Source organism: Harmonia axyridis, chromosome 1 (assembly GCF_914767665.1).
Source record: "Harmonia axyridis chromosome 1, icHarAxyr1.1, whole genome shotgun sequence".
In the NCBI taxonomy this organism is placed as follows: Eukaryota; Metazoa; Arthropoda; class Insecta; order Coleoptera; family Coccinellidae; genus Harmonia; species Harmonia axyridis.
This window is the reverse complement of record NC_059501.1, coordinates 38,668,900-38,682,632: the sequence shown is the minus strand read 5'-3', so window position 1 is coordinate 38,682,632 and position 13,733 is coordinate 38,668,900. Positions and strand designations below refer to the sequence as shown.

The window sequence follows — 13,733 nt, the reverse complement described above, 5'->3', positions numbered from 1 at the left end:
GCCTAGGAAGGAAAAGTAATACTTTGTAGATTGATATGTGTCTGCAAATTTAATATTTGCTGTCAATCGGAGAAAACAATATTTATTTTTTTTTCTTTTGAATAAGATTTCAATGAAGGATATCAACCAATTTCCGACAAATTATCAATAAAAATGTATTTCAAGGTATCAGGAATTACTTTCGAACATTATTCATTGATTAAGATGGCAATTTCAGAAATCATTTATATGAACTTTATCGAGAATTTTAGTTGAATGAGGTGGTTTCTCTGGAGGAATGAAATTTTCATTCTATTGATTTCACAATTTCAACAGATGAGATTGTTCACACGATTATCGATACTACTGAAAAATACAAATCCCAGATGTTTTCATGGGTTATTGAAACAATCGTCCATCCAGTCACACCCCTGTGGAGAACCAACTTCAACACGGGGGAGGAAATTTTAAATGAATTTATTCCCGCAACTCGCATTTAATTGTGTGTTTTATCGAACTCAAGTAGGGGCTTACATAACGTGCAGAACAGATCGATTTGCTGTCGAATTCCGAATGAAACGATGAAGTCGTCACAGGTCACGAAGCTCCGGGAAGCGAGAAATTATTATTCGAGATCGCTCCGTGGAGGTATATTGGCTTCCAATCTTTTTTAATATCGCTTCCGATTTTTTCACTAGATATGCATGCAAAACTTCATCAGCGAGGAATTGATTTGATTTCGATTCGTATTACTTTTTCATAACGGGGTTCGGAGCGATCGATAGATCATAGAAATTTTATGACAATTTTTCATTCTGTGTTTAACCTGACATTGCCCCTCAATTAGACAACAGAACAATGTTGTAGGTTTTTCACCATAATTCGACTCCCCCTTTAACTTTGTTACTGAGAGAGGTACAAGAAAAATTTTGTAGAAAACATTTTTCTGTATTCACGAAATCAACTCAATAAATTTTTAAAGTGATTTCACAAAATGGAATATATACAGAGTGGTCAAAATAATGATTGGAACTTAATTTTTTCAAATGTAACACCCTGTATATTTTTCATATTTGACTAGCTCTTTTTTTTGTGATTGACTTAATGATATAACAAATTGGTATAAAATGGGGGGTGGCTGATATGATTCATCAAGATATTTTCCTCTGCCTAGAAAGTAACGAAATCTCTCAAATACACTGATCAACAATTGCTAGGGATCACTTATGAAATTCTCTTCATTTGTATTTTTTCAAGTTATCTCGTGAATATCTGTACATTATATGTTCTCTAAGGAAAAAGTAAGATGTTTTGAGTTGATTATATCAAAGTCTTCCTCACTTCATCGGCTCTTGTTCACAAAATCGATTATTATCTGTAGGCTGTTACAGGTGGAGTGAAAAGCAATGTGGTATTTGTTATTAAATCTGTTTTTTTCTCTCGTTCAAACACATAAGGTGACAATAATTGAAGAAATGAGAACAATATCAGCTTATCAGTCATGCCGAGAAGACGTTTGGCTCCTGTGCAACTGGACCAAATCATACGGTGGATACAGGAAGGTTTGTCCCAGCGAGAGGTGTCCCGGCGATTGAATGTTTCGCAAAGTGTCGTGAGTCGGGCTTGGAATAGGTTCATCCGAGGGTTCATCCAAAACGACTCAGTAGCTTATGTTCATGGGGGAGGTCGGCAGCGCAGTACAACAGCTGCCCAAGATCGTCTTTTGATCCTCAATGCTAGGAGAAATCCCACTTACCCGGCGTCGCGGCTCAATAGATCACTGAGAGTGGCAACAGGAGTTCTAATTTCGAACCAGACTGTAAGACGACGACTACATGTTCGTGGTTTGAGAGCACGTAGGAGGGTACACATCCCCGTTTGAATGGGGAACACCGGGTTCATCGACGGCAATGGGCTGAGGAGCACCGCAATTGGACACTTGAAGATTGGAGCCGATGTTTATTTACGGATGAGTCTAGATTTCGTTTGGTCAACTCCGATGGACGTATTCTTGCTTAGAGAGAAAGAGGTCGAAGGTATGCAGAACAGTTTATGGTACCCACAACAGCTTTTGGCGGAGGTTTTATATGTGTATGGGGAGGCATTTGTTTGAACCAACGCACAGAGTTGGTTGTTCTGCGGAACACCACCATGACCAGCCAGAGATATCACGATATGATTATTGAACCCATAATTGTTCCGTTTGCGCCTGCCGTGGGCGAGAATTTCATTTTAATTGACGATAATGCCCATCTACACCGTAGTCGTCTGGTTAATGAAGCGCTAGAAACTCATGCTATTGATAGGATGGACTGGCCAGCTCGCTCTCCAGACATGAATTGCATCGAACATGTCTGGTCTGAGATGTCTAGACAATTGTCAACCTTAGAACAACCTATCAATAACCTGGAGGACCTTTCTAACGCTTTACGGGATATTTGGACGAATTTGCCCCAAAATTTTATAAATCGTTTGATCGAAAGTATGCCTCGTAGGGTAGAATGCTTGAGACGAGCTCGTGGGAGACCAACTAGGTACTAGCTTTACCGAAACTTCAGCCTTCTTGTGGTTTCATCATAAAAACTTTATGTTATTCAAACACAGAATTTTGAGTGTTCCTAATAAAGTCTTTTTTTCTCTCCAACTTTCCATTTTTTCATTCTTTTCTCAAGTGGACCATATTATCAACTGAAAATACTCTGATATCTGACTAAATTTTTAATCTTGGAGCGAATATTTCAGATATAAATTTAGAACAAGTAAGTGATCCCTATCAATTATTGAGCAGTGTAGTTAGGATGTTTATTGCTCGGTGATGCTTCATCTTCACACTTAATGAAAATACGGTTTCACCGGTATTTTGATTATCCGAACCTTTTTTTTGTTGTCCGTTATGTTGTCGTAGTCCTCTGCTCTACAGAATTCGTGATATGAGTCAAGATGACAAACGAATACACTGTTTCTCCTCCATTGGGTAAACTTACATAGGCATACCCTCCAATGATTGAATAAATGAAAGTGTTCAACAATTTCTGAACACACCCAAACGAAAACTGAGTTACAATTCGAAAGAATGAGAAGCCAAAAGCAGCACTAAACAATATCATATTCATATGATTTCATGAAACTCGCAAAAGGAATCCTATATAATGCAGAAGGACAAAATGTCGGCCACATGAGAAAATCATTTTAAGGCTAAAATTATGGAGAATTTAGGATCAACTGTCAACACCGACACCGTATAACTCCAAAGCAAATTGGACAAAAAGATGGAAACAATCGAGTGGAACAATGGAACTCAAGCCGCATAATGCAGTTTCGTCTGAAAAATTACAAGAAATAATTAAAAATACTTCATCAAAAACAGTTACTTATTACCTTTCAGGAAATTTTTCGATATATTCTTTCTTACATTTTTTTAATAATTATTTAGAATGGTTCATTCACTAACAATTAATTATCCATCAGTCACAGATGAGATTGAAAACTTTGATTTGAGAAATTTTGGTCTCTACACGGAGGTTCAGCCAAATTCATGAATGGAATAATAGAAGAATACCGAAGCATATAAAATACTGAGTACTCAACAGAAACATAGCTACAATACCAAAATAAATCAGGAGGTGAATATTTCATGTCTTTAAGATTCAACTAGGCAATGAACCCCATTAAAACAACTGAACGCTACATAAAGGGATTAAACATCACATGCAACAAAAACAGTCTCATCCTCAATCATCTGCTGTACATGGATGATCTAATATAAATAATAAGGCACAAGAACAACATGAAACTGCAAACAAGTGCCAAATTTCTCGAAGGATGTGGAAATGATCTTAATCTTGCAAGGAATCAATCGATTAATCATCAGAGAATGAAGGGAGACTAAACAATTTAAAAATAAACCTCAACATCAAGAATGACAAGAGTATTAATCTCTTTGGGTACAGTTCCATTATGCAAAATAGATATTGATAACTTGCAACGCGCAACGTAAACAAAGAATGTGTCTGACCAAATCAAACAAGCAATATGTCTGCTAGGTATTAAAGAACACATTTATATACAAGAAAGAAGACCTACGAAAATATTTCAGAAAACAACCAAGGATATCAGATGTCTATAAAAAAGTGTGTCACGCAACAATATTCACATCTTTACATTTACATCAGGCCATCCCAGAGAGACACCTGCAAACATATTATCATGAAGGACCCAATTACCACTGATGATTGATACCAATATGGATGCCAACATAGTACAAACTGGAAACGAACAATCATGGAGAGCTAATGGTTTGAGCTTTTCTTGAACCCATTGAGTGCTGAACATTTTTTTTATTGTTGTGGGAATATTTTTGTGAACAAAGGTCGTAATGTAGGTATGTGATCTTTGACCTATTGGTTTTGTTGTTCATGGATAAGTTATCAACCTCCTCTGTTCTTGGTAATATACTGATGATCGTTGAATCTTATTAACATCGAGTTCTCTCGTTGATGAGTTGGCAGAACCATGAAAAAGAGTTTTCACAGGTTCATTATTCCACTCTCAGCAAATAAGCGTTCTATAGAAAACAAGTAAAGCCTTCGAAAGATCATCTTAATCAACTATTTTTGTGTCACCCTTAGCTTCTTCGACTGAGTTTTCACAACAGCATCCTACCCCAATATTACTCAAAGTAAATAACTTTTACCAGATCAACATGGCAACATGGATACCCTTAAGCATATCCAAATCAGAAAATTTTGGAAGGTGCAATTTATATTGAGGCTCACATTACTTTAGAATTACTCGGAAAGTTTCATTGAATAACATTATTTCAAGTAGTTTGGAATCAGCGTTTCATTATACTTTTTTTCAGTCATAATCTCTCAATAATTGTATTCCTCCAATTGAAATCATTTAACATCATGTCCTTCTCTTTCTGTTTTCGGTTTAAGCATAATAATGCTTCTTAATTTCTCTAGAAATAATAAAAAGAAGGAAATCGCTGAAGTATAATTTTGAGCTTGGGACTGTCAATTACAAGACCACAGTAATTTATAAAGATCTATGTGGTCTCCAAGATTCCAATTGGCGGATGTATGAGGGAGAGCTCGAAAACTCATGACAACACTACAGTACTTCGTTTTTTCAGATAGTCTGCTTGAATTTTCTATAGTTCTGATACCGCTATCCAAATTGCAGTTTTCTTATTAACAAAAAAACTAAATTTCGAATGAACATTTTTCCGAAAACCTAGTAGGACTTTGCCCATTAACAAACTTAACCGCGGCATTCAACATTCGCATCTAGTCCGAAAATATCAAGTTTTCTGTATTACAGTTATAGTGTTTATATACTTGAATTTTTCCACGAATTCGTCATCAGTGAGTCAAATCACATCGTTTTAGATCATTCTCGGTTCAAAATTAAACACATTTTCATGAAATTGTAGTACAGGATACAAAAAAAAATTAGTTTCGAAAATTTATTTACATAAAATAGTGAAAATATTCCTGAGATTACATTTTTACAATATATATGAAGTACATATTAATGATATTTCATAAATTCTTAATACTCGTCGTGAAGAACTATGGAAGAGATTGGGTGCAAATATGGAATTATGCATCTCAATCCATAAGTTATAAATCCTATCTACAATGATCCATGATTACTTAGCAAGAAATTAAAATTATCAATATTTTGTCAATACTATTATAGATACAATAAGTGGAATATTTACATGAGTTACTTGAAAAGAATGAATGATTATACCTATATAATATGAAAATGAGCGCTTATACTTAAATAATGAGATGATACAATATTCATCCATCATACTTGAAAATAATGTCTATATTTACAAGGGTTCCATCAGTCATTTCTGATAGATAGCCACTCAAAAAGTAGGCTTGATTAATTGTTCAATTAAAATAATAACTCTAGAATGAGGGTAGTATTCATGATCTACTCTTTGATTGTTCGAATATGGAAACGCCAGAAGCGTTCTTCATAACAATTATATGAATAATTGAAGAAGAATAGTTATTTATAATACAAGTACAGAAGGCATTGATATTCTTCCACGAGTTCAAAATTCAAAAACGAGCCACGAAGTGGCGAGTTTTGGAATGAACGAGTGGAAGAATGAGCCTTCTGTACGAGTATTATACATTATTTTCTCTAATTCATTGCATTTTCATCGAAATTAATGAAATATTTCCATAAATATAATTTAGTGATTTTTGCATTGAAAAATGTTGGTTGGCAGAACTGATTTCTTTAAGGCAAATTGATGAATTGACAGATAAAGCCGTGGCGGAAAGTTCGGAGTACCAACATAGAATAATAAAATATAACCATGAAAACTGTGCGTTTCTGATATATTCTCGCACGATTTTGTTCTACAAGATGTGGAAGAATGAACGGAATAACCACAGAATTAGAGAAAATATTTTCTTTGATATTTCCTTCAATGTGTAACTTATTGATGTTCATTGCTGAATGGTTCATCATTCCTCAATTACATCAAATAAGTACTCCTCGAATTAGACCTGGTCTTCTTCGTCCACGTTTCTTAGACTTCTTGGTGATAATATAAGGTCAGGCCCTGAAACGAAAATGAAAAAGATAAATATTATGAAATTCTCAGAAGCACGATATTTATTTCTCCTCATGAGAAAAAAAAATATATCTTCGCATTCGCCAATTTGTACAATATTATCAGGATACTTTCATTTTTTATTAAAATTTTTCATTGGTTACATTTTGACTATTTCAATGAAATAGTTTATACTGGCTTAATACTATATCCAATGTCTTGTTTTCTACTGGCAAAACTTCAACCTGGTATTCATGTCAGTAAAACCGAGAAATGTTCTATTATCGTTAAATTTGGTTGAAAACGTCATGTTATTCTTGATTCCACTAAAATAATGTTTAGAGGGAAAATAGGTATGTATCATCTATTAATGCTCTCCAGATGTTGTATTCAGTAGATGTGAATTTGATAATTAACATATAATAATCAAAGAGAGAATTATACATTCAGCGTGTTCCTAAATTGCAGATTCAAAGGAAAATGAGAGATTTCATGTATGAATTTGAGAAAACAAAGTTCTAAATACACGGAATTGCAAAATTTTTCGAGATGTGTGTTATTTCTTGTAGTCCTAATTTTTATACGAGTTTATCGAATAAAATAAGTTCCAAACGTATAATTAATTTATTCATTATAGCATATTAACTGGATCTTTATAATAATTCGAATTTTCCAGAGAATAACTGAAGAATTGTTCGAAATTTTGAAAATGGTTTTATGAAAAAAATTCGAAAAAATGAACAAACTTTATCACCCTATATATAGAAAACAAAGCGTTTGCTGGCCCATGTTTGTAGGACATTTTTTCATTAAAATGATCTGAGGAATCTGTCATTTTTAATTGTATCCAATTTAGGAACACCATGTATGAGCACATGGTTGATCTTTATGGTATATACTTCGATGAGAAAACCAATTTCTGGGTGGACGAGTATCTTCAACAATTTTAATTGAGAGCTTAATGCTAGGAATATGACATCCCATGTAAATTCATTTGATGGGTTGATAAATAATGAAAAATCTGAGAAATATTCGATACGTTACGGAAAAAATGTATCCCAAATTCCTTTATTATCACAACTGCAATATAATTATATTCCGAATGGACGGAATCTTGTAGACGTCAATGAGCATAATTCTCATTGTTTTTTCTTTTCAAAATCGAGAACAACACGAAATATTATACAACGATATCACGAATAATAGGGCTGAAGCATTCATCCAAAATTATGATAGCTCCAAATTATATGGAATAACAATTGTTTCGCCACTTGTGTGGCTTTATCAGGCTACATTTCTGACTATATAAAGAAACTTATATACGAAAAAAATTCGACATTGGCAAAAAAAATATTCGATAGGATATCTTATCGACAATATTCAAGTAACCAAAATTGTTTACATAAAAAAACTTTCACGATTTTTTGCTCCAAATTCAATCATTCAGTCCTTGCTCTACTATCTATGTTTCACAAAATTTTTTTTTTATTTAAACAGCTCCTTCTTTGTGTTGCAGATTCTTTGTCAGTTAGTATACTTATGCGATATACAGGGTGTTTCAAATTAAGTCGGCACCATTGCTAACTCCGTTATTATTGATGCTACGATGTCGGTTAAATGGGCAAACTAGTAGCATTTTTAGTGGTCTTCTCGATGCCAAAAACAAACAAAAAATTGACAGTGGCGTTGTCATAATATTTCATGAAATGATATTTAATTCAACGGAACACCCTATATTTTTTTATGCATTACGATTCTTAGTAACATTCTCAACAATAAAGCTCATTTGACTTTTTTTCGTAAAGGTGAAAATAAGACAATTGTATTAATAGGAAACATTTATAACAAACTGATTTGATAAAGCGCTATAAAATATCGAGTAAATGGTCAAAAACACCGCCTTCTTGTTGAACACATAGTTGGGCCCTTCTATTGACACTATTGATTCACAAAATGAATGCGGTTAGCGGAATGGCTTTAAGATGGAAATTATCGTTTTGTCTATTAAAATCAAATAGCTTAGTGGTGTCGATTGAGAAGTACTACATGATGATCACGGATTTCACGAGTTCACATCCCAGTGCACTTTTTTCTTTTTACTGTCTGATTTTGCTATTAGTAACAAAATATTGTTATTCGCATAAGTACAAAAAATGGTTGTTCGGACAATCATGAGGTTTATTCGCCAAAACAAATGAATTTTTTGTACTAGTGAAAGAAATAAATATTTCAAAATGAGTCGCTCATTTTCCACTTTAGGGAGAAAGGTGAAATGAGCTTTGTTGTTGAGAATGTTATAACGAATCGAAATGCATGAAAAAATATAGGGTGTTCCATTGAAAAAATATCATTTTATGGAATATTATGACAACGCGACTGTCAATTTTGTTTTTGTTTTTGGCATCGAGAAGACCACTAAAAATGCTACTAGTTTGCCCAGTTAACCGACATCGTAGCATCAATAATAAGTTAGCAATGGTGCCGACTTAATTTGAAACACCCTGTATTCATTTCAATATTGATTAATCATTGAATAAGGTTTGATAAGGAAAATTTTAACCTCGTGCGAAGCGGACAACGTTTTTTTCTTGTTTCGTATTGGACAAATGCTTCCCGGACAATCACGACCGATCCTTTCCTGGCATTCTCCTCCTTTTCCCAGAATCAGGCACGATGCCTTAGATTGGTATCGATGCGATTTATGGAAATCGTCAGGAGGGCCAGAATTGAATGGTCGATCTCCCGTGTTCCAAATATCCGGATTTAAAAGTCATTGAATCAGTGGGGATCCGTCGTTGGTTGAATTTAAAACCTCGAAAAAGATCGGGAACAACAGGACGCGACGGAAGCTTTCGACGAAACAAAAGCCAAAAAGAGTTGAATTCGTTTTATTGGAGGTCCGAGGTCTTGTTAAACGATCGATCCGGAATCGGAATTGATTAGAGAACCGAGAAAGCTTTGAAACTCTCTGTAAATAGCGATCGAAGTGGCCCGGTATACTTTGTTGAAAAACGAACCATTGGATCGACGACTTCTCCTCCAAACCCCAGAGAATAACTAATTAACTAGAATTGCTCCCTTTGTTCGGAATAAAAGACACAATCAATTTGGCTCTTAACTGAACGATGGCTGAATCTTTTAAGTTATTTTTGAAGTAATTTCCTTGCGTTCACTCCAGAACTTCAAGATGCTTCCTAATAATTTATACGTAGGGGAGAGGCAGGGGCTTCAAGTAACAGGAGTAACTATTAACAAGCAAATTTCTAAAAAAACTTCAAACTGCGCATTACTTGCGATTGTTGGAATTTGTTCCTGGAACTGTGCTGTACAGGTTGATTCTTGATTTAAGAGCTGAATATTTGACGATTCCGAGAAAGTTTTTTGTTTCATAGTAAATTGTCTTTTTCTCTAAAATACTACATGAGTTTTTAACAAGTCATATTAACTATTTCGTAAAATATATTACCGTTTCGGAAAAGTAGCCTTGGGTTTAAAACGAAATGAACTGAGAAATGAGAAGTATTAACATGCTGATTCTCGCATGTGAGGAATACAGGTCTACAGTCTACTTTAAAAAGACCAAAACTTCGAAGTGAGATTCTGCATTTGATTTTCAATAAAATATGTCATATAACACATAGTCGAAATATTGACGGCAATTCTCCAATTCAACATTTTGTGTTCTTACAAAATATCTCAATTTTTTCTATAAAATCAATCACACTTCAGTTATCCATGTATAATAATAATAAGAAAGGGTGAGATCTGTTATAATAGAATTATTGGATATTTTTTTCAATATTCTACTTGATGGTCTGTCTATGGTAATAATAATGACTTATAATATCTGTTTTTAATATAAGAGAATATTAGGAATTCGTTTTTCGATGTTCTTCTAGAATTCTTCATGGTTGTGTGATCGCAAAAATTTTGCAAAAAGGTTGAAATTGGTATTTACGTAATACCCAAAATCTCAATTTCATCTGTTCCGTATCAACGAAAATATCGGGTAATATTTTTCGATGTTCTTTTTGAATTTCCAATGAAACTGAAAATGATATCAACATAAAGTTTCACAAGAATTGTGATATGGAATTTCTTCATATACACACATTCTTCATACGCAAAATATCAACCACCGTGGATCTGCCGTGACGGAAATTTCAAAATCAATATTTGATATTTCCAAGATTCTTTCATTCATCTTGAGAATTAGACGTAGTTTGAAATTCTTATTCCAAACAAATATTTAAAATTCCAACCGAATCGGTTCTGGGGTCAAGGAAATATTGGAAAATATTTGTGATAGTCCTCTTAAGTTTTTTATGATTCTGGTTATGCTTCCAACACAAAACCACATGAATCTTGAAATTATCATTCTATTCATATAGAACGAATTTCTTCCCCATTCGATCTGTAAACTCAAAAATATTCAGTATATAGTATTGCATTTTTTTTGTAAAACTATTTTTGAGTTTTATATTGTTCTAATGATATGATCAGCTTGAAAAACAGAATGAACCTTGAAATTGGTATATCATATCAACTCTCATAATCTCTGTTCCATTAGTATTGTTTCCTATCACAAAAATATTCTTTCGATAGTTTTTCGATGTTTTTCTTGATTATTTTTTTTGTCTTAGAGTATTCAATTTTTTCATATGATAATTCAATGTGAATCATGTTATTGTATTTTTCCCTACTAGGGGGATTAAGTTGAATAGCATTGCTAGACTTCGCCCCTGGGTAGAATTCATCTATCCAATAAAGGCGTTTATTATTATTATATTCTTCTTAAAGTTCCTATGTTTCTGATTAATGGATCAACATTCTGCACGCGACTTATATTATCATTCTACAGTCCATTCAGAAATTATTGACATCGAAGCAGGCCGTGAACGTCTAGTCGCGGCATTATTTCTAGTTACAAAAATATCACTAAAAATTGCTATGGTTCATCATAGAAATAATCAGTAAATATTATTCATATCATTTTTCTATCTTAAAGAACCCAAAATTTCGAACTTAGGAAGGCAGGTATACAATCATGATTAAATATATGGGAATTCAGATTCGATAACGAAAAAATAAAGTGGAATGCCTTCAAATTTCAAGCAACTCCAATGAAGAGAAGAGATATCCATTCATTTAAGAGTCGCCAATGAAAGATCCCATTAAAGATCATTAAAATATGCATAGTCCTTCTCACCAGAGGCTCTTCAATAATTGTTGCATTCTTTATGGACACTGTGTGCAAAATTCTAATCGTATAACTCTGAAGGTGTTATTTTATCCCAGCGATTATGGATCATTTCAGCTGTGGTAGCTGAACTGGTGAAGCAATCAGAAAAAACGTCTTGATACTTTGAATTGAGTGGCTAAGTGAATGAATTGACAAAATCATAATGAGACAGAAATGAAATTTAAAGGACTCATTTAGTATATGAAGAATTTCAACATAAATGTACTGTAACTTTCAAAATTGGAACCAATTTATCAGCCGGTTGTGTGTAAATTACTTTCTAAAGTCACTATTTATTGAAACTGTTCATGACGTGAAAGATTGATTAAGCTTGTATGAAAAATATAGATATATTTGTACACTCAAGTTTTCTATTTTTTATTGAAATGCTTTTATACTATTGAATTACATAAAGTATTTTGCCCATAACAGCTTTGATTCACTCAATAAAAGCATTTTTGCATGAAATTATTCTCAAATTGGGAATTTTAAAATTTTATTGCATTCTGTTATCATATTCTGTTAAGAGGTTAAGAGGTGAAGAAATTCTCAAATTTACTCTTCTGAATATATTTTTCGATTGAATATTCAGTAAAAATTCTATAATGCAATTAGAATTTATTAAATTTTAGGATTACTCATTGAAGAACAAAAAACAGATAAAACAAAACTTAATTTCAAAATAGAATATGAATAAACTTTTTATATAGCCTAATATAATATAACTTCGGTCATGCTCCATGAATTTTTGAAATTCATCATTTGATCAGTGAACACATAATTCCAAGTATCTACAGAAAAGGTATTAATTTATCAACCTAATTATAAAATAATTCTTCCTTCATAGATTTATATAATCCTAATAATCACCACTATCAAAACAAAATATCCAGGTAAAAATCCATCAATCCAGCATTCAAAATAGCGCTCCTTCTACTTTTACCCTTGAATATACTTGAAAAACTTTTTGTTTTCTTTCTAGAATTCATTGTTGAATAAGACTGCCATTTTCAAATAATCAAGTTTCCTCCAGAATTTCACATTTTGTTGCAAATATTCTCTGTATTCACCATAATATCGAACTCAACTTTTTATCAATAAGAATTTTCCTCTTATTAACTGTTTTGAACTTGTGACCAATTAATTTTATGTAATTTTGTCTTTGATTAATTAAAATCCAGATTCTTTTTGGTCAAATTTTATCCAGACTGATATATTGGTTGCTTTTGTTAATTGGTTATTAACAAAAGCAACCAATATATCAGTCTGGATAATCATTCAATGATTCTTTGAAGGTGAAATCGTATCGCACAGGTTTTCTTCCGCTAATAATACAGGCTGTAATGACTTGCTCTCTTCTTTTTTCAAACAGTACTGTGAAAAATACTCAAATAAACTAATGAATGTGTGTTTGAAATTGATACAACTTTTTAGTTCCAAAATTTCTTGGATAAAAACCAATAACACAAACAAACTGAACAATCTATCCTCCTGTCAATGACATTTCCAATGCCAACCCGAAATCTGCAATTCAAAATGTTACTGAATGAGCCAGTACCAACTTAATTTCGATTTTTCATAGCCACCCGGGATGTCAATAATTCCTGAATGGACTGTACATCCAAATGCAAATATTCATCTAAATCGAACGTGCATTCTTGAAAAAACAGAATCATGGATGAGTAAGGAAATGTCGGATTACTGATTAACGAATTTCAATAAAATACAATGTTCTCTTTCAGCTGAAAGTTGAATTTGTGCGGAAAGATTATATCTGTAACCCTTTGTTTCTATTTTTTGTTTGTGAATGACTAAAACATCCTTATTCGGAGGAAATTATGTATTCTTTTATGCCTTAAGTTGATTGGTTATAAATGATTAAATTATATTTAATATCATTATATTGCGGATTTTATTCGGAGATAT

At 33.0% G+C, this 13,733-nt stretch overlaps 1 protein-coding gene across 2 annotated transcripts in view; it reads right to left on the bottom strand.

Annotated features, from left to right (window-relative positions):
• Nucleotides 1–5,448: 5,448 nt before the first annotated feature.
• The window catches only part of LOC123671419 (hemicentin-1), a 365,630-nt gene continuing 357,345 nt past the window's right edge, over nucleotides 5,449–13,733 (bottom strand). For both annotated transcript variants that reach the window (XM_045605267.1, XM_045605266.1), the window contains 2 exons: nucleotides 6,415–6,574; nucleotides 5,449–6,006 (listed from right to left, as the gene is read on the bottom strand). In XM_045605267.1, coding sequence (XP_045461223.1) covers nucleotides 6,513–6,574 — 62 coding nt within the window. In that variant the 3' untranslated portion in view covers nucleotides 5,449–6,006; nucleotides 6,415–6,512. The remainder of the gene's footprint in view (nucleotides 6,007–6,414; nucleotides 6,575–13,733) is intronic.